Source organism: Oxyura jamaicensis, chromosome 19 (assembly GCF_011077185.1).
Source record: "Oxyura jamaicensis isolate SHBP4307 breed ruddy duck chromosome 19, BPBGC_Ojam_1.0, whole genome shotgun sequence".
NCBI lineage: Eukaryota > Metazoa > Chordata > Aves > Anseriformes > Anatidae > Oxyura > Oxyura jamaicensis.
The window spans coordinates 4715614-4738580 of NC_048911.1; the positions used below are offsets into that span (position 1 = coordinate 4715614).

At 47.8% G+C, this 22967-nt stretch overlaps 3 protein-coding genes across 4 annotated transcripts; 1 reads left to right on the forward strand and 2 right to left on the reverse strand.

Annotated features, from left to right (window-relative positions):
- Positions 1-233: 233 nt before the first annotated feature.
- Positions 234-5529, reverse strand: ALKBH4 (alkB homolog 4, lysine demethylase). The gene is made up of 4 exons (XM_035343047.1): positions 5407-5529; positions 3130-3333; positions 2284-2481; positions 234-1783 (listed from the first exon to the last, which is right to left on the reverse strand). Exons 2-4 carry the CDS (start codon positions 3253-3255, stop codon positions 1142-1144), a joined length of 966 nt encoding a protein of 321 aa, XP_035198938.1. The 5' UTR covers positions 3256-3333; positions 5407-5529; the 3' UTR covers positions 234-1141.
- Positions 3343-18936, forward strand: LRWD1 (leucine rich repeats and WD repeat domain containing 1). Of its 2 annotated transcripts, none has more exons than XM_035343045.1 (16): positions 3343-3363; positions 5410-5551; positions 6845-7079; positions 8111-8230; positions 9665-9817; positions 11031-11171; positions 11796-12137; positions 12799-12925; positions 13172-13281; positions 13734-13941; positions 15520-15592; positions 15680-15820; positions 16139-16236; positions 16800-16961; positions 17576-17700; positions 18565-18936. In XM_035343045.1, exons 2-16 carry the CDS (start codon positions 5472-5474, stop codon positions 18703-18705), a joined length of 2256 nt encoding a protein of 751 aa, XP_035198936.1. In that variant the 5' UTR covers positions 3343-3363; positions 5410-5471; the 3' UTR covers positions 18706-18936. The 2 variants fall into 2 exon arrangements, with proteins under 2 accessions (XP_035198936.1, XP_035198935.1); XM_035343044.1 differs by lacking the exon at positions 3343-3363 and adding an exon at positions 4910-5134.
- A 112-nt stretch (positions 18937-19048) lies between these two features.
- Positions 19049-20949, reverse strand: LOC118176210 (DNA-directed RNA polymerase II subunit RPB11-a). The gene is made up of 4 exons (XM_035343049.1): positions 20799-20949; positions 20565-20654; positions 20041-20215; positions 19049-19337 (listed from the first exon to the last, which is right to left on the reverse strand). Exons 1-4 carry the CDS (start codon positions 20849-20851, stop codon positions 19302-19304), a joined length of 354 nt encoding a protein of 117 aa, XP_035198940.1. The 5' UTR covers positions 20852-20949; the 3' UTR covers positions 19049-19301.
- Positions 20950-22967: the final 2018 nt, after the last annotated feature.

Sequence of the window (22967 nt, forward strand, 5' to 3'; positions counted from 1 at the left end):
GTCCTGATTCACCAAACTGAATTCTAGTAAAATAGTTCTGTTGGGCTGAAGAGCTGCCTTCTGCGCAATGCCTGCGGCAGAGGGCAGAGTCTACAGTGAGAATGCATTACTGGTACGTTAAGAACCTGTGCGTTGTGCCAGGGAAGTACTTCTAAGACAGGATATGTCCGTACAGGAATGCTGAAATGCTGTGTAACAAACCTGTCCCTCTTACTGGACAAAACCAGACAGCATTGTAAAATGTCATTTTATTGCTGTAGGTGTGACTGTGCTGAATGGTTTCGATGACACAACAGTGTTTGCTAAAGGATCACGCTTCTTCCACAGCACAGCTTCATTTTCAAGAGCACAGAAGTTTGTTCTGAACAGACAGATGGCCTCAAATCAGTTTCTGCTACAAATGACTACTTGAATCTTTAGGTACAAGGTATGATTCAAATCTGACTGCTGGAGGTGCCAAGGAAAAAAATGATAGCTGCTGGTGTTGCAGTCTGTTGCCCAGCTTATTCTCAAAATCTGACTCCTGCTACTGAGAGCTGACAGCAGGGTTCAGAGATGACAAATGATCAGAAAATAACACAGTCTGTGCAAGCCTCTGGTCTGAACTCTGTCCAAGCTGTCTCTGCAGAAGAGTCAGCACTGGCCCTCTGCAAATGCAGCTCTCTGGTCCCAGAAGATATAGGTCACACACAGGATTTATGATTTATCCTCACTGTTAGAGCAGGAATCTTCAGCAAAGGATAATTACTTTAATTAGTTCTCAGTGTGTTGTACTGTCTGTGGAGAGATGCTTGCTTACCTGCCCCCCCCGAGAGCTCATCTCTAAAGGAACTACCTGGAGTGGGTGAGAAGATGCCTGTGCTGTAGGGATACAGCTAACTGTAAATGCCGAGTGATGTGATGCATGCATTTTGTCTAAGAGCTACCATTGCTCAGGACAGTCTTCACAGAAATAAATGGCCCACCCCTTCCCTGCACCACCTTGTTTGTGTTTGTTAAACTGCCATTTGATTGAGCTTATCTTGGTACGTACCTGGTTCCTTGGGCACACCTCAGAAATAAATCGAACTGTAAAAATACCGTACTTTATTTTTCAAACCAAATTTCCTAACGAGACGCAATTCTAGCCTCCCCTTGCTGATCACACCGGTCTTCCTTGAAACAAAAGCGCTATTTCTAGCAGTTCTTTACCCAGTTCCTCATGCCTTCCTCCAGCGCTGAACTCCGCAGACAGCTCCCTGAACGTGACACAGATTCGCCGGCGCTCTATATGCTTGCGGTAAATCGCATGTTTCCACTTGTAACGTGCGTCACCGTACAGTACCACCAGGGACCTTCTGGGTAAGTGAATGGCAACGGTCACCTCTTTACTTGGAACAAGCCTTGGGGATAAAATGTAGTCGGTTCCCTGCTTGCTTGAACTTTTGCAGGCTGACGTCTCTGTAAGAGATCCAGGGGGACTTAATTCCCCATTTTCTTTACTGAAAGTGGGAAATAATTGGATGCTGTCCTCTGAATCACAAGACATGGAGAGCACGGTTTTTGAGAGCAAGTTTAAGCTAACCAGACGCTCTCCCCAAAGCCACCAGTCATCAAAATGTGGGTCGATGGCAGAACCTCTTTCTGGCCTGTAGTCCAGATTACATTGTTCAACAGGTAAGAAATCACCTAGTACAGAGCAAGCCCTCATTTGTGTCACAGTCTTCTTACTAAAACTTGGCAAACCGGTAAAGCTACCAGCTTTCAACCTCTGCTTCTTGAAGTTCACTTTGGGTCCATAGTCCTGTTGGAAAAGAAGAGAGGAAAAAGAAACAATGTTGAGGGAAGATCTGGGACAAGTCTTTTTGGAGAGGCTGTGATCCCTAGAGGGCTCATAGTCAAGACTTTTGAGTTCTGTTCTCATCTAGTCTGCTGACCTGGTCACCAGTTTGCAGAATGACTCACTGAAGCTGTATTAATCTGTGGAATTAGATTTCTCACCTCTAAAGCAAAACAAAAACAAACAAACAAAAAAAAAACAACCAAACAAAAACAACAACTTACTTCTCTCACTTAAAGACTGCATGAACTTTGTCTGAACAGGCGACATGAAGTACCAATTGTAACTGTCCTATACTTCTGCAAGAAGCTGATCTTAATCACACACAATTCTTGCAACTGATTTCAGAAAAAGCTTATGGATAAGAGCTTGTAATGAAATATGAGAGTGGTTTGGGGTTTTGAATGAAAACAGATTTGTTCTTAGATCCCTCCGGAAAAGGAAATATGCTTCTGAAGTCAAACCTGTTTCTTTCGGCCAGACTGTGATGGCTTCCATTCATCTCGGTCCATCAGTTCAACCATCTCCGATTCTTCCTCTTCACTAATGAACTCCTCTGTCAAAAACACCCCTGGAAATGGAAATGCCCAGCCAGCAAATTCTGAGTGCTCATTTCCTTTAGCTAAACCTGTTGCTGGACAGTAAGTGAAATTATCTTCTCCCTGGGGAAATAACAGTGGAGATTAAAAAATGAGTGGAGGGGAAAACTTATCAAGATAAGGTGTTTACCCTGGAACCGCGCTGCTGCGTGTGGAACCTGTCTGTGCAAGGCTCTTGCAGCCACGAGGGATTTCACAGCTGCTTTTGGGGAACAACTCCTCCCTGGGCTGGATGTGCTAACAGCTCCAGCATTACTACCCTGCTCCAAGCTGCTTTTCTTTCCTGGTAATGTCTTTATCCCGCAAAGACGGGGAAGCACGGATGATCCTCGCTGCCAGACGTTTAAGGAGCTTACAGACCCTTTTTTCTCAGCCCTGCGCGGAGGGACAGGGCTCGTCGCACCTCTAAACCTTGACCGAGGGAAGTTGCGAAGTCCGGGCGGCCGAATAACCCACCCCCGCGCTGCCTTTTGTTCTCGGGCACGGCTCCACCGGGGCCTGTCCCGGGGGGCTCGTCCCGCTCCGGGGGGCTGCCCGGGGCCGGAGCGGGGGGGGGGGGCGCGGCTGGGCCCTGCCTGGGGGCAGCCCCGCGGGGCTCGGGCCTTGCGGGGGTCGTCCCGAGGGGAGCGGGGCAGGCCGCCCCCGGCCCCAATACCGCCCCTCCCGCTCCGCCCCGCCGCCGGCCCCGCCCCGCCGCCCCCTCCCCGGTACCTGCGGGGGCGGAGCGGCCTGCGCGGGCCCCTCGCAGAGCAGGCAGGAGCGGATCCCCTTGCAGCCGCAGCCCGGCCCCGCGCCGCCGCCGCTGCCCGCCGCTTCCTCCTCCTCCTCCTCCATCATCGTCCCCGTCCCCGCCCGCGGGCTGCGCGTCAGGATACGGCCCCTCGCCGCCCTCCTGCTCTCCTCCTCCGCCCGCTCCTCCCCGCCCGCGGCCCGGCCCGTTTGCAGGTGAGGGGGGCGGCGGGGAGCAGGGGGTCGGAGCCGGGGCCGAGGCGGGGCACGAGGGCTCGGTGCAGGCCGCGCTGCCGGCTGGTGGAAGCTGGAGAATGGGGGTGGGGGGAGCGGACTCGGTTTCCCAGCAGGCCCCGCGGCACCGTGCAGCGCTCCAAGGCCGGGAGGCGCCGCGGGGGCTGCTGGGAGTTGTAGTGCCGCTGCCCATCGCACGCCCCGCGGGGGCGCCTCGGGCCGAGGCCGGCGCCGGTGCCGGCCCTCACGGCGGCCGGGCTCGGGGCGAGCGGGGCGGCGAGGGGTCACCGCGAGGCCCGGCCAGCGGTGGGGCCGGCCCCGGCCTCACCTGGCCTCCCAGCCGCCGGGCCGGCCCCGGGCGGTGCCCATCGGGGTCACCTCAGGCCGCGTCTGGATGGAGCCGCTCGGGCAGAGGCACCCTGCGGGCACCCCCGGTGTCCCCCGTGCCTGTCCCCGGCGGTGGCCGGCGGCGGTGCCCCCCCGGCAGCGGGCATTATGCCAGGCCATGGCCCAGGAGAGCGACATGGCGGTGGCGAGGCCGCAGCATGGCAGTGGTGGCAATGCCAGGGTCACCTCTCGTGGCTGGGGCACCGAGCGAGGGTCCCTCGTCCCCCCGGCACCCGCACGGCTGCAGAGCCAAAGCTAAACCTGTTTTATTTGCCTCATCATTTGCCCGGCCCGAATCAGTGCTGCCACAGGACCGTGGCCTCAGCGAGGTGTGGCAGTGGGGACGAGAAGGGCCTGGCAGCGGCAGGTGCTTCCCTCGTCCGGCACCCACCGGCGTGTGCCTTCTGCAGCCTGGCACCGTGTCACCGTGTGCCCTGCGGCTCCCCCGTGGTGACACGGGCAGCGGGTCTGCGTGAGATGGCAGCGAAGCCAAGCACAAGGTGACCAGGACACCCGCAGTCATTGGTGCCGAGGTTTTCTTACAGATATTCGAGCTTAGTGGGGTTTGTTGGGTCAGCAGGGAAGGGTTTGGCTTTCACTGACAGCTCTGTTGCTTGAAGGATCAAGCCATTGAGCAGCTGCTGTTCAAATGCTTTTTTCAGGCTCGATTTTCTTTTTTTTTCCCATATAAAACCATGTAATGTTCCATATATAAAGGGTTGTCATTATTTACCGATATTAACAAAACATCACCCATGATGGTCCAGGCATTGCAGGCACATTACAGTACTAAAGTCAACCCTAAGGACTGCTTACGTGTCCCTCGTGATTTACCAGACTGGCGTCTAGGCAGCATTGAGACTAACACAAAAAGACAGCAGAGAGCCTGCCTTGGAGCTCTTTTCTCTTTTATTTCCCTCTCTTGAAATCTGTATCAGAAATAGTGGTAAACCATGAACCAGTAATTTTATGAAGTTGCTTTGGCCTTGTCACTGTTACTATTCCCAATATCTGTATCTGTGTGTGTGCACATCTAGGATAGAATGTATCTGCAATAAAAATGTCTGGTAATCACCAATAAGGTACAGAATGCTGCTGTTTCTATTTCCTTAGTGAAGAAACAACGTTACTGAGGGGTGGGTATTTACATTTCTGGTAACGAATCTGGTTTACCAAAGTTGTAGAGCATCCAGAGGTTGTCAGCCAAGAGTCTATCCACCTGGTCCAGCCAGCGAGTGCTCTGTGTCATTTCCTTCAGAGGAAGAAACCCACGACAGGTGTATTTATTCTGACTGTTGCTGTTTGTTTGAAAGCATGTGGGAGTTCTTGGACCAGAGCCTGGGTGCACAGGAGAGGTACACCCGGGGTGCGTGTCCCTAATCCTGAGTCCCGCCATGCTGCAGTTTTCATTTACAGCAAGCCTTTCGCTTTAATAGCCAAGGGAGGTTAGCAGCAATGTTTTGGAGATGGGTTGGGTCAGCGTATTGGGAGTACGTGCCCGGGTTTATAACTATTCCTGGTATTTTCCTTTCAACCGTGAAAAAAGGCTACTTCAGAAGCAGCGGCTAACCTCATAACTTTTTTTCTTCCTTTCGGGGGCAGTTGCAAAGGACTTGGCCTCATCCCTGTTTGTTTTACCAGGAAGGCTACAAGAAGAGATCCTACAGCTGTGTAGTGATTGCAGCAGAGGGGTGAAGATAAAAATGTCAAAAATTACTACAGAACTTCTTTTGGAAAGAGCGGTTCCAAGATCTACAAGACTACGAAAGATCGAGACACTAAAGTAAGTGCAGACAGGAAAATTCCAGATGAACTCAGCATGGGCGATCCTTTTTCAAGCATTTTTGCTGAAATAAGAGAGGCCAGTTCAAAGTACAGAATTAGAGATGGCATTCTCAGTGCAGGATCAGTGAGCACAGGTGGAACTTCGGCAACTACCACCTCTTTTCACCATGCAGATTTTATCTATGCCACATTCTTTCTATAAAACTGCTAGTCAGTTGGCTGGCTAGTTAGGCTTCTGAGATGGCAAGTGAATGAGATGTGATCTTGCTTTCCAAATGTATTTACCTGTTTTATTAATATCTTGTATATAAGTAGAGGGCCTTTTTTTAAAACTAATCATTATAGATGGATATTCTGTTTGTTAAAGGAACTCAGGCTTGCATTCTCAAGAGACCGTGGCCAGTGCTGGAAGTTCCCTTTGGAGTTCAGCTCAATGGTCTAACCAGATCTAAACGATCCTCCTTACAATATGCAGTTTTCTTTTTCTCATAGAGAAGGGATATTTTTCCCCCTTCACAAATATTCTTAGGTAGATTTGCATACTTGCCTGTGGAATTATTTGGAGCGAAACTTGCTGCAAAAGAAATGGAAAAATCACGTTTTTGATGAACTTTGTTCTTAAAAACTACCTAAATGATTCGGGAACCTACTCTATGCATGCCCTGAGCTTACTTGTAATGCAGAAAAGTTTTAAGGCAGATCAGCAAACCGACCTGATTTGCCATATAGATGTGAGAGTGCAAGTGTCAACATGAAGGGAGGGGAGAACAGGACCAGCCTTTTTGGGATCCCTGCAGTCTTGTCGTGCTTACACCGGTTGTGACACTGTGCCTTCTGTAAGAGAGGGAAATAATGAATCTAGAGCATTTTAGGGAGAATGTAGACTGATGGCCTAGTGAAAAAGTGTCTTATATTGTCACAGCTTGTTTTGTTAAATTTACACTGCAAAGGAATAAAATACCAAAATTGTTAGAGACTTAGTAATTTTTCTATGTACAAGAACATTTTTGGTAATTCACTGCTGGTAATCAGCCCTGTGACCCATAGGAAATTTATCTGAATTGCAGGTTGATTGTCCCACAAAAACTTTAGCAGACTCTGATCATGTCTGTTAGCTCAGACACAGCATCGTTTCCATATAGGCATGCCTGCAGTCCAGAATGCTTTGGGCAAGAAAAAGCAGATTTGGTCAGATTTACCTGGTGAGCTGTGCTAGGCTGAGAGGTGCCGCAAGGCATGGCCTTGTTTTTCCAGTGACATGCAGGTAGTTCATGTTCTCTTTTTCTTTCAGCCTGTCCAAGCTGCAGCTGAAGACTGGAGACTTAGACCCACGTTTGTTTTCCCGTCTGAGGCATCTGCAGAAACTAGATCTCTCCGATAATTTACTGGACAAATTTCCCAACAGTCTAACCCTGCCTGATCTGCGTGTCCTAAACTGCAACAACAACCAGCTGGAAGACGTAACTGCTCTGAAACAGTTCCCTCTGCTTGAGGAGCTTACTTATGAGAACAATGTGTACTTGACAGTGAGTTACTTCCCATTCGTACAAGCTATTAAATAGAGGGGGCAATAAATGGCAGTTATGCCTAGTTCTTTTATATTATTCTTAGGCAGCAAGTGAGGACATCTTAGAAAGCAGTCAGTCTTTCTGCTCCCCTTAACCAATTTCTGCCACGATTTCCCAATCTGCAGAAGTGACTTGTCCAAAACTACTCCGAGGTGAAAAATCTTGAATCTCCTGGTTCTCCGTGCCAGAGTCCCACCTTGATTTGCTTTTCAGACAGGATGTCTTTTGTTCATGCTCATGTAGAGCTTCAGTGGTGTAAAATTTAATAGTGACTGTATAGAAATGTACTCCTTATACGTTAGTTTTAGTGCACCTGGTGGTGCTGCTTGTCCAGCAGATTTGGTCCTGTGATGAAGAGTTAAACTTGGTGATTACTGTAATTGAGGTTCCTGATTTGTCCCAAGAGGCTTTACTGACTGTACGGAGAGCTGAGGCTCTCAGTTTAGGCATCTGAAACTGCAATTTTCCACGTGCTTTAAACTGGCATCAGCCACCTCTGGTGTCCCCAGGTGCTTGTTTGCTGTTGCACGCTGGCAGAAGTATACGTGCAGCTGTATGGTGAGCAGGACTGGGGGGCTGCTCTGGCCTAAAACTCCCCTAACCCGAAAAAAATCCTGCTGGTATTTACTTCAGGCCGGGCCTTCCTCTGTATTAGATGCTCAGAGTTAAAGGCTGTGAACAGAACTCCCTGCCTTGCACTCAGGACAGAGCCTGGTTTCACCACCACCACCTTGTGTTGGATGTCCAGTACTGCAGAAGGAGAGGCAGTCTTTTTGTCTCTGTTGCTGAAGATCCCAACTTACAGTAGAATTTACAAGTAAAAGTTGGTATTGGTGTCGGAAATGCTGAGAAGATTTTATGAAATGTCCTTTGACGAGTAAATACATTCTGCTACTTCTTGGCTGTATTTTAATAAAGAACAGCGGACATAAAACTGAAGCAAGTAGTATGCGTATGGTTTTTGTGACTCTAATGTCTTCTCCTTCTAGCTCAACGATGATTATAAAGTGATGTTTCTTTTGCAAAATCTTCGGCTACTGAACGGCAAGGATATAACCAAACTGGCTAATCACGTGAGGCGTGTCAATAGTCGTAAGCTCACCAGCAAGGTAAGGTGTGGTGTTTTCTGCATCTGTGAACACCTGAGAAGTACCTAAATACTGTGCCACAGTATGGGCTGTGTTGTAAATGCCTCGTTACTGCTTTCTCTGATCACTGCTTGCATTTGATCTGCTTGTTCTGTGTTGGCACCTTCTGCCTTCAGCTTCAATCAGTGTGAGGCCTCATTCTGGGTTTCCATAGCACTGCTGTGCTGACTCTGTTGGTGTACCAGGGCTGCAAAACCAGCAGGAACTGACAACCAAAGAATTCTTGTGTAGCAAAGAGGATTTGTCAGGAGTGTTACACAGGAGCAGGACTGACACGGTCTGTATATGAGCCATCGGTTTTCTAGGTCACTCAGATGCTATTCGAAAAAAGGGAGAAACCTGGTGCTGATGTAACGGCTGCATATACCTCTCCATCTAACTGATGTTACTGTCCTGGCCCCAGAACTGGGGAGCTGAGAGACAGGCTCAGGATAATCCTGAGTTTTCCAGCATGCACCAGGAACAAGGATTTGTCCTTTCTTTTTCCACTCTCCGTGTTTGGAGCTGTACTGTCACTTACATGCACCAAAGTGCACAGCTCTTGACAGATTCTCCCTGCAAAGCATGTTGTGATCTTGAGCACACACGTTGTTTTATTGAAAAAGGTGTGGTGTTTTTTTGTGCAGTTCAGCTCTTACTGTCTGTATTCTAGTTAGCTGATCTTGTTAATTCCTTCTGTGTAGCAGTGGTGGAGAGATCAAATGCTGAAGTCTGTGAAGGCTTACTGTGCTAAGCGCCGTCTGTGTAATACCTTACACTTCAAAAGGTCTTGGTGAGGGCTGCTCAGCCTCTCATCCTCCAGGCAACTGGGCATGCTTGGCTGTTGGAATGGTTAGTAATGAGACACCAAATGCTCCCCCATGCTGTTCATTTGTGCTGGTAGCTGTGCCCCAGATAGCTTTTCCTGATGTTACTGAATTGTACCGGGCCGCCCAGTTACTGCTGCTGTGTATAAACATAGGCTGCATTTTGTTAAATCTCAATATCTTCATCTATAAGCGGCGGTGGCGTGTATACCGGTCATGCTCATGAACTACAGGAAAACTCCCCATTGTCCTCTGCCTGTTATAGATGGTTACCTGCCAGGTACTCCCTGTCAGCAGAGCACAGTGTGAGACTTCTTCAGACTCTTTGCTGTGGAGCTAGAGGCATGATATCAGGTGTTGGTTCACGTTGACAGTAGCTTCTTAGCCACACAAGCTTGGATCAGAGGGACTGTGTTTCCTGCTAGCTGAAGTTGTGGTCTGAACACCGATCAAATTGAAGCAGTACCATCATGTAGCTAGCGGAGCCGCAGCCTTGGTAACTACTTAGGTGTTTTCACAAGGGCTGTTTTGCTGTTCTGCTCAGGTTTCCTGTAGTATTTTGTTGAACAAACCCTGTCTTTCTGCCTAGGTTACTGCTCACTGGGAAAAATTCTTCCGTGACCAGCTTCCTGAGAAGTATACAGCTGAGCAAGTGAAGTCCATCAAGAAGAAGTTCCTCAAGTCAGTACAAACCAATGTAGTATACGGACCCAGCTCACTCAGTGAATTCACCCGCTGGCGGGTAAGTTCCATTTCACTCACCATCCTGTTTTACAGGCAAAGACTCCACAGCCTGATTCTGAACAGATTTGATTAAAATGCTGTGTGGGTTTGAGTTCAGGGGACTTTTTCCAGAGGCGTGGTATCACTTTTTCTGCTTTTCTTTTCTGGTTTGTTAGGCAATTCCAGGAGCACTGACACCAAATGTGCACCAAGATGCAACGACTGTCATTAGACATTGTTTTTTAATTCATGAGCAATGATGATACTTCTACTAATTGACAAGACTGCAGCGTCCTTAGTACTTAATTATTTGCAAACAGCAAATCACTCTAATGGCAGCCTTTAGTCTTGATGGAAGCTGCATGAAATGAGAAAAGTTAATGCCAGAAGTGTAGATACTCCCAGTGGAGAAATATACCATTCAGTTTATAACATCAGATTTAATTGTATGTATATTGGCTTCCCTCCCTCCTTTGTCTTGTGTTATTGCTGGGCTATTGTTTTCTCATACACGTACCCTAGAAATGCAAGACAAAGTGAAGTTCTTGGATCACGTAGCATAGATCTAGCCAGCAATGCAAGCTACCACTGATGTCATACGTGGAGGTGAAAAGTCCAGTCCAGCAGGCTGTTTGTTTGTTTGTTTGTTTGTTTTTACCCTACCTGATGCACTGCAGGGTGTTGGTTGTCTCCAAGAGTCACTGTAATCACTCATTTCCAGTGCAGATCTGCCCCAGGCCATTTGCAGCATCCAGGTGTTCTGCACAGTTGATCAGAGAGGCATGGTGCTGGTGCACCACAGCCTTCCATGTTTCAGTGTGATCATTATGTCATTGGGTTCCTCTGCAACTGCATGTGCTTTCCTGAAGGGACAGCCTCACCCTCCGCGTTTGTCCCTCTCTCTACGTGGTGGTAACTCTATCTGGCTGCTGTCGATCAGAGCTGAAGTGCTGTGGACTTGAGTCTGTCTGCACTCCAGCCTCTGAACGACCACCCGTTGAGATCAGACCACTGTAGAGAGGCAGTGTGAGGAACCTCTTTGCTCTCCCAGATCTGTCTATAGAGGACTCAGCCTGCCTGGCTGTCAGCTGGCAGTTACCCCATCGCTTGTGAAATTCACGCAGAATAGTGCAAGCAGATACTAAAAATCCAGCAAACCAGCTCTTGTCATTACACATCACAGTTTGACTGCTGCTGCTTTTTTTGTACCTATCAACTTATTTGCTTCTAAGGTGAAAATGATTGCAGAAGAGTTTCTGTCTTACTCACTGGGTCTGGAGTTAAACACAGATACTGAAACAGAGGAAAAGATGGATGAAAATGAGGAAGAAAGTGCAGAAAGCCCCAAGGAAGATGCAGAGGACGTGGCTAAGGTAGGTGATTTTCCATTTACATTAACATTAATTTTTATTAATTCATTTTTATTTTTATTTTTTTTTCAACAAACTAAGTAGCTTCTTAGTTTACATGTATGGTGCTGTGGTAACTGGAGGGGCAGTCTCAGCCTCCAGTCTGTAATCAGCAGCGGAGGCTTATTCTTTATGGCCAGACTGAAGCTTTCCTAGCAATGAGGTTGGGTTGCTATCCGAGAGGAGAGAGCTTCTCCGTTCATAGGAGACCCAAAACATTTCATGAGTATAGACCTACCCACTCCTCCCATCCTTTTGGAAAGGGATATTTTTAATGAGAGAACTGGGCTGATATATGGCTGGATTGTGATGGTGCTTGCCCTGTTTGAAATTAGTTCAGACTAGTCCATGGGTCAGATTTGTTTTTCCATGTCGTATGAAAATCGCAAGTAACTAGGGCAAGGGAAGCGAGCAGACTATCATTAGCCTCTAGGAACTCTGCAGCTCTGGGCTTTCTTGATTTCCTAGAATCTAGTCTGTGACTGTGGGAGGGTACTGGCATTTGAATAAAGAATCTCTCTTACTTATAATCTGCATGTCCTGGGGAAGGTAGAAATCTTCTGCAGAAACTGACAACATGCCTTACAGGTCGTGGTAACGCCCAGGAAGAGGAAAAGAAATCATTCCAAATCAGGCTCTAGAAACAAGAGGTCCAAGTCCCAGGCAAACACTGAGAAGAAGGCTGTACTTAATCCCAAAAAGTCCAGTCCAGTGCAGGATGACCCATCTCCTGATAAAGCAAGAGCATCGAACCAGCCAGCCAAAGAGGCAACCCCTGATCAGGAAGCTGAAGGGACACAAAAGAATGGAGAACAGTTTCCCAAGGGGCAAAGCAGCAGAAGATCCAGCCAGCTGACAGGGGAACAGAAAAGCCAGGAACAGGACAATGGGGTTGTTAACTTGACCCCAGTAAAGAACTCCAAGGGCAAGGTATGTTCACCAGCCTTCTCAGGCCAGGCTTTCAGCCTCTTGGATTAGTGGGAAGAGCCACATTCAGATTTCAGCAGAGCTCGACAAATCTTGGAGCTCATGATTGGCCAGATATATTGTGAGTTATAGTTTTGTTTTGTGTTTTTTTTTTTTTTTTTTTGGTTTTGTTTTGTTTTGTTTTGTTTGTTTTAAATCTCTCAGAGGTGTCAGGGAAGCCCCCCTCCCCGAAGACAATGAATTCCCTGCAAGGGATGGATGGACCAGCGCTCTGAGGTGGTGCACTGAAAGCCTGTTCTTAGAAATGGGACTGTCATGACTTGCTCTCAGGTCAAACTGATGGCTGCATGGGGGAAGGTGTTTCCCTCTCAGCTCAAACCAGTGGGGATCTAAAGGGTTTTTCACATTTCTCTGCAGCAGAATATGAAGGTCAATGCTGGGGTCTGATGGGCACATCTTTTCTCCTTTCTGTTTTGGGAGTCTTGAGCACTGGTGGCACCTTAGTCTCTCCTGCTCTCTGTAGCACAAAAGGGCTGAAAATACTTTGGTTTAACTGGAATTACTGTGTTCAGTAGAGGGTTCTGCCGAGGCAATCGCAGGCATGCCGTTCAGACAAACCACTGTCAGGGGAATGAATTGTCTAAATGTGGATGGTTTATTGTAGGAGGATGTCAGTGCAGAGCCATTGCATTTTCTCCAGTGTCACAGTAAAGGCAACAGCCGTGAGGATTTTAAAACGCAGCTCTGGTCCTGTGTCTTCGAGCCATTGCTAGACTGTGGAGCCAGGAAAGGTGAGCTCTTAAAGAGGTTTGCAGGATTTCCAGAACCACCTGGCTCTGGAATCCCAGCGGACTCCATGCATTAGACCCCAGCTTCTTCAAGCTGTAGTCTCCGATGTCAGGACGAGACTTGCGTGCACACTTCTTCTTTGACTTTGAAAACAGGAGTCTGGGAGAGCACCAGGCAGTGATAAACTGCAGTCTTCATGTGTTATCTGTGAACCTGGGAACTCCTCACCTATTCTTTTAATCTTTCAGATCCCATTGTGAGCTCCTCCAGAACTGTGGCGACATGTGGAGGGGAATCTGTCTGCCTGATTGACTGTGAAACAGGGATGGTGCTGAAAAAATACAAGGTGGCTACAGAGGTAAGTTGCAAATAGGAACAGTAAGCATTAGATGGGAATACCATAATCCATTGTTGTTATAAATTCCATACAGGTTATAAACAATTCTGAAAGAGAGTTACAAGCATTAGCGTGGACAGGTCTTAAAATGCTCAAGATAGATAGTGAACATTTCTTGATTGTCCTTTTAGCCTTTTTTTAATATTTATTTTTTAGTTTAAAAGATTATTCTGCCTCTTTTCTTCATAAAGGCATGTGTGTGTATCCAGGCTGCTAAGAAAGCTTGACAACATAGATTAACAAACATCCTGTTTCAAAAAATTATGTTCTTCTGAAGGTTTTTTGAGATACAACGTTCGGGCTTGAATAGCCATGTAGTTTCACCTGGATTGCTCTGTGACAGTTACCTTTCCTCTGAGCTAAGAGCCATCCTGCCAACTGTTCTCTCTGTTCCTGGTTTCTTTTTGTCCTAGGAGTTTTTCAGTGTTGCGTGGACAACTCTCCCAATGGTAATCAGCGACAGTCGGAAGAAATCTCACAATATCTTGGCAGCTGCAGGGAGGAGAGGGATTGTCAAACTGATTCATGTGGCGGCTGACTTCTGCTATGGAGAAATAAAGGCTCATAAGAAGCCCATTGCTACTGTCTGCTTCAGCCCAACCCGAGAAACTCACCTCTTCAGTAAGTCTCTAGCTCAGAATCTCTTTAGCTTTAGTACCCAATCTAGAAATGGCTGGGCTTCTTGAACAAGGGGACTTGTCACCAGTGGAGGCAGGTGTGGGTAGGTAAATACAGGGGCCACACACACATACACAAAGTACGGCCAGATGTTACACACAGAGTACTGTTAGTCTCGTGTGGCACTGGTCTAGAGAAGTTACGAGTTGTTTCAGCCACAGTCTGACTCTTTAGCTGAGGTGCAGCAGCTCCTGTTTCTCACTCGGTAGCTCTCTGTCTGGCTGTCATGCAGTAACCACAAACAATCCCAGTAGCGGATCCGTTCCGCAGGGACGAGTAAGAAGAATCATAGCCAGAGTGGCGTGCTGGGGGCCAGGTAGCAAGTGGTCAGCTAGCAGGGCTCTCAACAAGCATGGCAGCAGGGGCAATGCAGCATGTAACGGCCTGCTAGGTGTCATTTTTTCCAGTGATCAAAGCTGCACAATTAATTGCTTTTGAATAAATGAAAGTCTCTTGAGTTCTGTGCCTTACCAGAAATTTCTATCCAGGTCCTGAGGTGGAAGTAAGCTTTGCCACAGTAGTTCCCGGAGAGGCTTAAGGAGTGGTGGGAAGTGAACCATCATATTACAGGTTGCAGCTGCATTGTTGGGGTTGTAAAGTAAGCTGTTACAGAGTCATTCAGACCACACCTGCACCCCATAGTACATTGTTTTTCTTGCCTACAATTGCTCACATCCTGGACCGGTTAGACTGCTCCATGAGCCATTAAAAGTGAAATTCCTTTAAAGCATGGGCAGCTGTAACGGATACTTGTCGAGAATAAGCTCAAGAGTGCAAAAAGCAGAAACCTAAAGGGATCGTGAGGTTGCTACCACATCCATATAATGCTTAGTTGTGAAGGGCTGACTGCCTTGGCAGTGCTGCTCAGGTGTAGACAGCAAGGCTTATTTTATTGCATAGAAAAATGTATTGTAATAACCTGAGAATTTTCTATCCTTCGTTGGGGACTGGACGCTAACCTGCTTGAGTGATGCCACCTGCTCAGGATCCCAATTACTCTGAGTACTCTACTAGCCTTGTTACTATTGCAAGTCTGTCAGCTTGGTGACAAAGGCAGTAAAAGCCTTTTTATTTTACAGTCCCCACCTTTCCTAATGGGAGCTGCTGTGGATGCAAATACACATAAATATGTGGAATACAGTGGAATCTGCCTGAGAGTAGGGACTGGAGCTCACCTTTTCGGTTCCACCAGAACCCATGACCAGAAATGTGACCTTCAATGCGCACTGATTAATGCCCTTGTGAAGCCACAACTTAGTAACGGACACCAGGAACCAAACTTCCCTTTAATCTGCTCCTCTTAGAGCACAGGATAAGAATTACTGAATGTGCATGTTTAACTATGTCTGTGAAGTGGTGTTCAGCCAGGAGCTTCTATGACTGCTGCTGTGCTTTAATGAGCTCTCTGATGCCCCAGGCTTAGAGTGTTACAGTCTGTGACACAGGTAGAATTGCCAGCTAGCACAAGAAGAGCCAGATGAGCAGCGGTGTCACTACCTGCTTCTCTTCTGTGTCCCACAGCTGCATCCTATGACAAGCGAATTGCACTCTGGGATATTGGGATTCCAGACTGTGACTACAATTTCAAAGCAAGGTAAAGGTTCAAAAACCAGATGTGGCCAGTCCAGGAGCCTATACCTATCACTTTGCAGCACCACTTAACTGTTCGTTCTCTTTTTAGCCAGCTGCTGGTGCTGGAATCTTTCTCTATACCGTTACGGATTGCCCTGGTCCCCACCTGCCCAGAGCAGTACCTGCTGGCTGGCTGCGAAGAAGGCTGCTTTACCTGGAATATAAAACTGGAAAAGGAACAGAAAAGCAGGTGAGAACCAACAGTTTAGGGGCATATGTTTGCTTTCCGTAACAAGAAGAGGTAGCTTTGTTTCCAGCTGAGGAGGTCTGAGCAAGGAAAGCAGCATGGCCTACCAAATGTAAAGGAAACACAATAGCAGTCCCTTAAGCCAACGGGCTCCTGGTACATTAAGAAGCCCAGGTAGCCAAAAACATAAGTTCAAGTGGGAAGTCATCTGCTCTATCAGGCAAGAGACTAACAGATTTCTGTCTCTTGGGGTCTGTATCTAAGCATCCTCCCAGTGCTGCCCTTTTGTGACCTGAATCACTTCACCTTTTCCTCCCACAGGCCTTTTGAAGTCATATTCCAGTTTCCCGATGAGGAGGGAGAAATGACAACATCTCACAGGGTTGACGGTTTGGCTTTTCTGAATGATGATGTTGTAGGTGAGTGTAAGCACAATGGCCAGATCCACAAAAACAATCAAGTGCCTTAGTGGGGATTGATGAAGCAGAGGGAGTGAAGGGAGTGTAGCTAACACTTTGTAGATTCTGGAGGGCTACACTGAATGGCGTTGCCTCTTTCCATAAAATATGGTTGGTCATGTCTGAGCAGAGATGGAAAAAAGACAGACTCATCACAGAGAGAAAACTTTGCTTAGTAGCACTGAAGTGGAAGGGAAGAGAGCCCCTTTGTGTTTAAGGGCTGGTGGAAGCAGCAGTTCTTTGCAGAGGATTTGGGGTTCCTACATCTCAGAGGCTCCTAAAAGCATGGAGTGGGTCTTTCTGAATAGCCTGTGCTTGTTCCACAGTTTGGGAACCATGTGGGACAGATTCCCTCTGAAGCCTCAAATTATCTAGAAATAAGGTAAAGGAACTGGAAATAGTTGCTGCTGCTGTCAGGTCCTGTGTCTTAAAAGCCACCTTCTGGATGCACACACCACCTTCCCCAGCTGTTCTGAAGCACCGCACTCCTCAGCAACTGACAGTCTTCCATCTTCTTTCCCCAGCTTCCAAGAGCTCCAAACCAGGGTGCATATACTTATGGAGCTGGAGTCGGTCTTTTGACACAAAGGGGAAAGGATGCCAGCGGACGGTATCTGCAGTTATTCTGGCTGAGCTGGAGTGGTCCACAACAGACTTGTCCTATCTCACGCTCAGCACCTGCCCAGGTAGGCAGCACCCTTCCTCAGCACCAGTGGCGAGGCTGTGCCAGTCGCTTCAGCAGGGGCAGCCACACCGGTCAAGATTTACTTTTAACAGTTGTAAATGCCTCCCCTCCCACCCTGTAGTTGCAGACAGAGGGCTGGATTTCATTCCCAGGACAAGAGAGCTCACCTGGCCTGCTGCCTTTGCACGGCAGGAGCTCGTAACATGCAGCGCTGCAGCTAGCAGACAGGCACCGGTTGCATATAAATACAGGACTGTTCCCTGGTTGTTAAAGGCAGAGGTGCTCTGCCCTGACGTGATACATGTCATAATGCAGCTTAGGAGCAACAAGGAGTAAAGAAACTCTGAGCCCCACTTTTCAACCTTAAAGTACTAACTAAAGTCAGAAGAAATCACTTATTACTGGCTTTTCTCTACTACAGTAAGATAGTTTTCTCTTAATAAATGGAGTTTTTCTCCGGAGCTAGGGATCTTAGTTATTTTGTGCCAGGAAGAATTTTGCTGAACTGACATCCTCCACGGCGATGCTACACACCAGCTTGTGTAAAGCCCCACCTTATAGAAGAGGGGATTCAGCTCCACTCTAGTTTTCCAGCTTCTTCTTTTGGTCTTACAGCCAAAGAGCACGTGTTCTGTGGTGATGAGAAAGGAAGTGTGTGGATATACAACCTCTCAAACTACACCACAGCTTGGAGCTCTGCAAAGGCAAAGCGTTCAGACAAAAGAATCCCTCCCACACAGGTAGGTGTCGTTAACCGCTGCGACTGAGCTGTGCCTCCCTTCCTCCCAGGGGAAGCCCTCAAGTTTCTTGAGCACCTTTACACCAGAACAGGCCTAGTATTTTTTTCCCTGCTTTTAATTAGTTCTGAATGTTAAGTAAGCTCCAGAGCATGACCAAGGCCACCCCAAATCTCACACAAACAATTGTGACAGGAATTACGAGCTGTAAAGCAAGTCTGTTCACGCCCGTGTTCTGCAGCTTGACAGCTTCTCCTAAGCAAAAGGCCTCTCTGGAAAAAAAAAAGTTGGTGGTTAACCCGTACAGCCCAACACCACGGGCTGTTCCTGCACCCTGTTACCTGGCTGAGGGGAGGGTAAGCGCAGCAGCTGCTCCCCAGCAAAACTGCACACAGGAAGGGGCAAGCTCCTTGCATTTGTTCTTGCCCCCCTTTTGCTCCCTGGCCTCTGAAAACAGCCGTGTTTTGGTTGAACGCTGTTCCCTCACAGATATAACGCTGGATGGGCAGTACCAACAGCCACAGAGGCTGTGAGTCAAAAGCATGGTCTTGAGTTATAACGGTATGCAAGTACGATGTGACCTAGTGCTCTATAAACTTTGCAAACGTACTGCTCAAATTAAAAGTCAGTTCCTCCAGGAGTGAGAGGTAGCTGCTTTCAACTCTTCTAAGTCCTTCTGCATCAACCCTGGTCCTTTTTGGAGGACCCGCATAAAGGTGCACCCTGTGAAAGCAGAAGAACCCTTTTATTTAGCTCCCCCATGTTGGCAGGGACACGAGAGCACTCTGTTCTGGACCATCATCAGCATCACCCAGGTTGCTGAGACAATACCCTTCCTTTTCTTCACAAACTCTGTTCTCCTCATAGATTCTCAAGTGGCCAGAGCTTCAATCAAACGGGGACCATCTGAGTGAAATCCTCATCAACAATGTGATAACAGACCCTACTTTCACTTACCTTGTTGCTCTAACTAGTGTGAACATAACAGCAATTTGGAAGAAGTCATAGTTACTTGTACCTGAATTTCATTCCCGTGCTTTGAAATAGTGCAGTATTAGTGACTGTTACCCATGTACTCATGACGTTTTCTAGACCAGCTATTACGTGCAAAAGAAAAAGAGGTAAGAGTTTGTTAAACCCATCAAGTCATTGTAAACATCCAGTTTCTTTTACTGTAAGTTTTCACAATTTGTGCATTTGTTTTATAGAAATGACACTTAATAAAACAAAATGCAGCTCTGTTGGCAGTGCGTAGACTTCTTGAAAAGGACAAGTAGAGCTCTACTGCAATCACTCAACAACTCATCGTTCTGCAAGTACAGTCAAACTCACCAACAGTCTAGTACAAATATTTGCTTTAAGGCTCCAATTAGAAAAGCGGAAACCATTTTAATGAATTATCCATCAAATCAAACACTTCATCTTCTTGGCAAACTGCCCGTCAGGTACAAAACCCCCTCAAATATCACTGCAGCTGTGAAAAATTAAAAAATAAGTGGGGCAAGCAGGGGAACACTTGCCACAAATGAGGTTTAAATAAAGCACTCAATTAACAGACACATCATTCTTCATCAGAAATTCAGTCCACTCAAAACGTGATCATTTCACTCAATTCCTTCCTGTTTGTCTTTGATGGCAACCTGTAAAATACACAAACAGAAACACGCTAAGACAAGAACTGTCCCTGAGCTAAGGAAGCTAGTTTAATCATTGATACCATCAGTCTTCTATCAAACACAAGAACAACTGCAAAACAACAGGCTGAAACACCTGTGGAAATCCCGATGCCATCCAGGCAAATAAATCTTGAATTAATATCAAAACATATTTTTAAAGGGGCCTCTGGTGCTTTTCCCATTTACCAACACATCCAAGAATATTACAGCTATGCTAGCGAGTACCCTATTCACAGTTGTCCCCCTTGCTTTTGTCTGAATACCTTTCAGGCAGATGAAAACCCAAAAATCACAGACTGTACAGTTGATCATAATTACAAGTGGTCAAGAAAATGAAAGTGGTTAAAAAAAAAAAAAATACTGTCCCAAAATTCTGGTAGAAAGAAAAAGAAAACACAGAAGCTTAGCAATTTTTTTCTACCCTAGTAAGACTGTGAGCCAGCTATGGAACTGTTACAGTACACCTGTTTAACTCCTGCAGGGCACGTAAATAACCCTCAGGAGCAGCCAGGTCTCACCATGCCCTGAAAGAAGCTGTCTGAGTAGCCAGACCCAGCATGGCTTAGACCAATTTATTGCCATAAAACAATAGCATCTCTCGCAGAGAGCAACACTCCCTTTGGTTAAAGCATATGAGCGGGTTACAGTTAAAAAGAACCAAACGTACCCTGAATCTCTCCTCCAGGAGGGACAGCTCACTGATCAGATCCGTGATGGCATTGGTGAACGCTTCCTGGGGACTGTAATCAGGAGTGGTTTGGACGCGGATGATGATTTTGTGTTCCAGCGGGTGTGGGACCTTGTACCCCGCAAATAACACCTGAGGGTCTTTCAGTAACTGCCTGAAAGGGAAAAGCAGCAGTGAACAAGCACGTAGCACACGCACACAAATATTTTAATTTAAGAAATAAAAGATAACAAAAACACTTTTCCACAGGCGTTGATGGCACACTTTCAAACAGGGCAGTATGAACAGCTGAGGAAGCTGCTTGCTCATTTGTATGGACTTTCATAGAACATTTTTAAACAGGGCTTGGTGAATATTACGAAAATATTAACAGCAGAGCTGCGTTGCCTTCACCTAACGTATCACAACGTGCCTATTCTGAGGTAAATGTTTATTTAAAAACAAAACAAAACAAACAAAAAAAAAACTCTCCCCAAAATGACCCCAACCCCTCCTCAGCTCACGACTTGATGATGTTCCCCAGCGTGTGGTCCTCCTTGTTGATGGTGAAGAGGCAGGCGTTGGGCACCTTCGTGTCCTTGTTGATGGTGATCCTGCAGTGCAGACGGGGCCGTTACCACAGGGCACCGTACGGGAAGCCCGCCCCGCCCCGTCCCGTCCCGTCCCGTCCCGTCCCGTCCCGTCTCGTCCCGTCCCCCGCGCCCCTGCCGGCGGCAACCAAACCGGTCCCTGCTCACTTCTTCTCGCCCTCGAAGAGGAGGAAGGACTCGAAGGCCGGAGGCGCGTTCATGCTGCCTCCCCCACCGCCGCCACCTCCTCTTCCTCCTGCCCCGCCGTTGCCATGGCGCCCAGCCCCTCACTTCCGCCCACAGCGGCCCCTGGAGGCCGGGAGGTCCGAGCCCCCCCCCCCCCCGTGAGGGTCCCACAAAATGGCCGCCGGGGAGCGCCGTGGGCAGCGGCTTGTGCCGTGCAATCCGCTTCCCCTTCCACACACACACCCGGGATGTCCCCAGTGCCACCAGCAGGGGCATTAGTGGTGGCACCCGTTACACAGTGTGCCACCGTCAGCACTCACGCACGTAGTATGGTTGGAAAAGACCACCCCGATCATCTGGTCCAGCTGTCCCCCCTACCCCCCAGTCTCCCACTAAACCACGTCCTTAATGTGAGACACACGCTATAGCCAGTAACAGAGGCTCAGGGGAGGACCTCAGTGAAGTAGCATTTTTATTCACGATGGCAATGGCGGCATCCCCCAAGCCGGAGTGCACCTACTAGTTCATAACACAGTTTATACACTTCTTTTCCTTGACAACCGGGACCCTTCCCCTGTTTCCCCAACTGACTGGGTAATCCAGGTTCACAAACTACCTGGTGCTTCACAGACAATACCTGGCTTCCAGTTGCTGGCCTGTTGTAAGTCAAATTTCTTCTGCTTTTTATACCCTTTGAGGTGGTAATGTTTCATTTCTGCCTAATTGCTCTAAGGATTCTGGTTGTCTGCATTTTACATGGTCGTCTGTTAAGCTTTCTTATCACTGCAAGCATATCACAATAACACATTCCTTCCAAAAACAACATTTTTATTCCCACATTAAGCACCACGTCCAACCTTCCCTTAAACACCTCCAGGGACAGTGACTCCACCACCTCCCCGGGCAACCCGTCCCAGTGCCTGACTGCTCTTTCTGAGCAGAAATGTCTCCTCATTTCCAACCCGAACCTCCCCTGGTGCAACTTGAGGCCATTCCCTCTGCTCCCATCACTGGTTACCTGTGAGGAGAGGCCGACCCCCAGCTCCCCACACCTTCCTTTCACGGAGTTGTGGAGAGCAAGAAGGTCTCCCCTGAGCCTCCTCTTCTCCAGACTAAACAGCCCCAGTTTGCCCAGCTGCTCCTCACAGGACTTGTGTCCCAGGCACTTCACCAGCTTTGTAGCCTTTCTCTGGAAATGGTCCGGGGCCTTGATATCCTTCTTATCCTCGATGTTCCCATGGCTTCCCTTGTGGCCATTGTCCCAAGCCCCTTGGTACTGAAAGGACACGTTCCTGGACAGATGTTCTTTCTTCATATGGGAGAAGTGGTCAGGGATAATTTACTGTCTACAAAAGCAAGCTACATGCATGAAATACACAGGTGCGCAGCCTGGAAATTAACGCGTTAAAAGGCACAAAGACTCTATTGAGATTCCTAAGTTTCCACGGAGACACACAGCATAACCAAGTGTTCAAGTCTTACCCAAAGGCGTCCCAATGGGGGGAAGAGAGTCTCAGCCTGTCGACTGATACCAGGAGTCAGGAGGTCCAATTGTGATGGTATATTCCCTCATGATGGTATCTCCCCTGACGACGGTATCTTCTCTGACATCCCCTCTCTCTTAGGCCAATTTTTATTTTCTGTCTTTTAGATGGAGCTTGAGCGACTCTAGTCAAGCATACCTTAGTTATGACTGGTGAAAAGTTTTCCCCTCTCCGATAAAGGAATAGGCTCTGAGAAATTCAGAGCGTGTGCTCGGTGAGGGGTGGTCGCACCTTGGAGGCGGGTAGCTTTCAGGATGGAGGTGTGTTTTGGTATTCTAATGATATTATGATGAGCAAAAGCACACTAGAGTACAGCAGTTGTCGAAACATGACAGGTCCTTGGCTCAGGGTAGCAAAAAGTGTGGCTTATCAGTCTCGGTGTGCACAAAAACAATCGAGTCCCCACCTGGTCACAGAGCCAAGCCGTGGTGTCTCCACTCCGCTCGATGCTCCGTGCTGTTCCTTAGAGCCAGCACACCAGGTTCTCCCAGCGCGATAGCATCTAAGGTTGGAAGCCTAGGGAACGCACAGGTAAATGCAGCTACACCCTACTCTGAAAGCCTCTTCAATGCTGTACAATTTCTTTAAAATGTGAATATTACTTTTA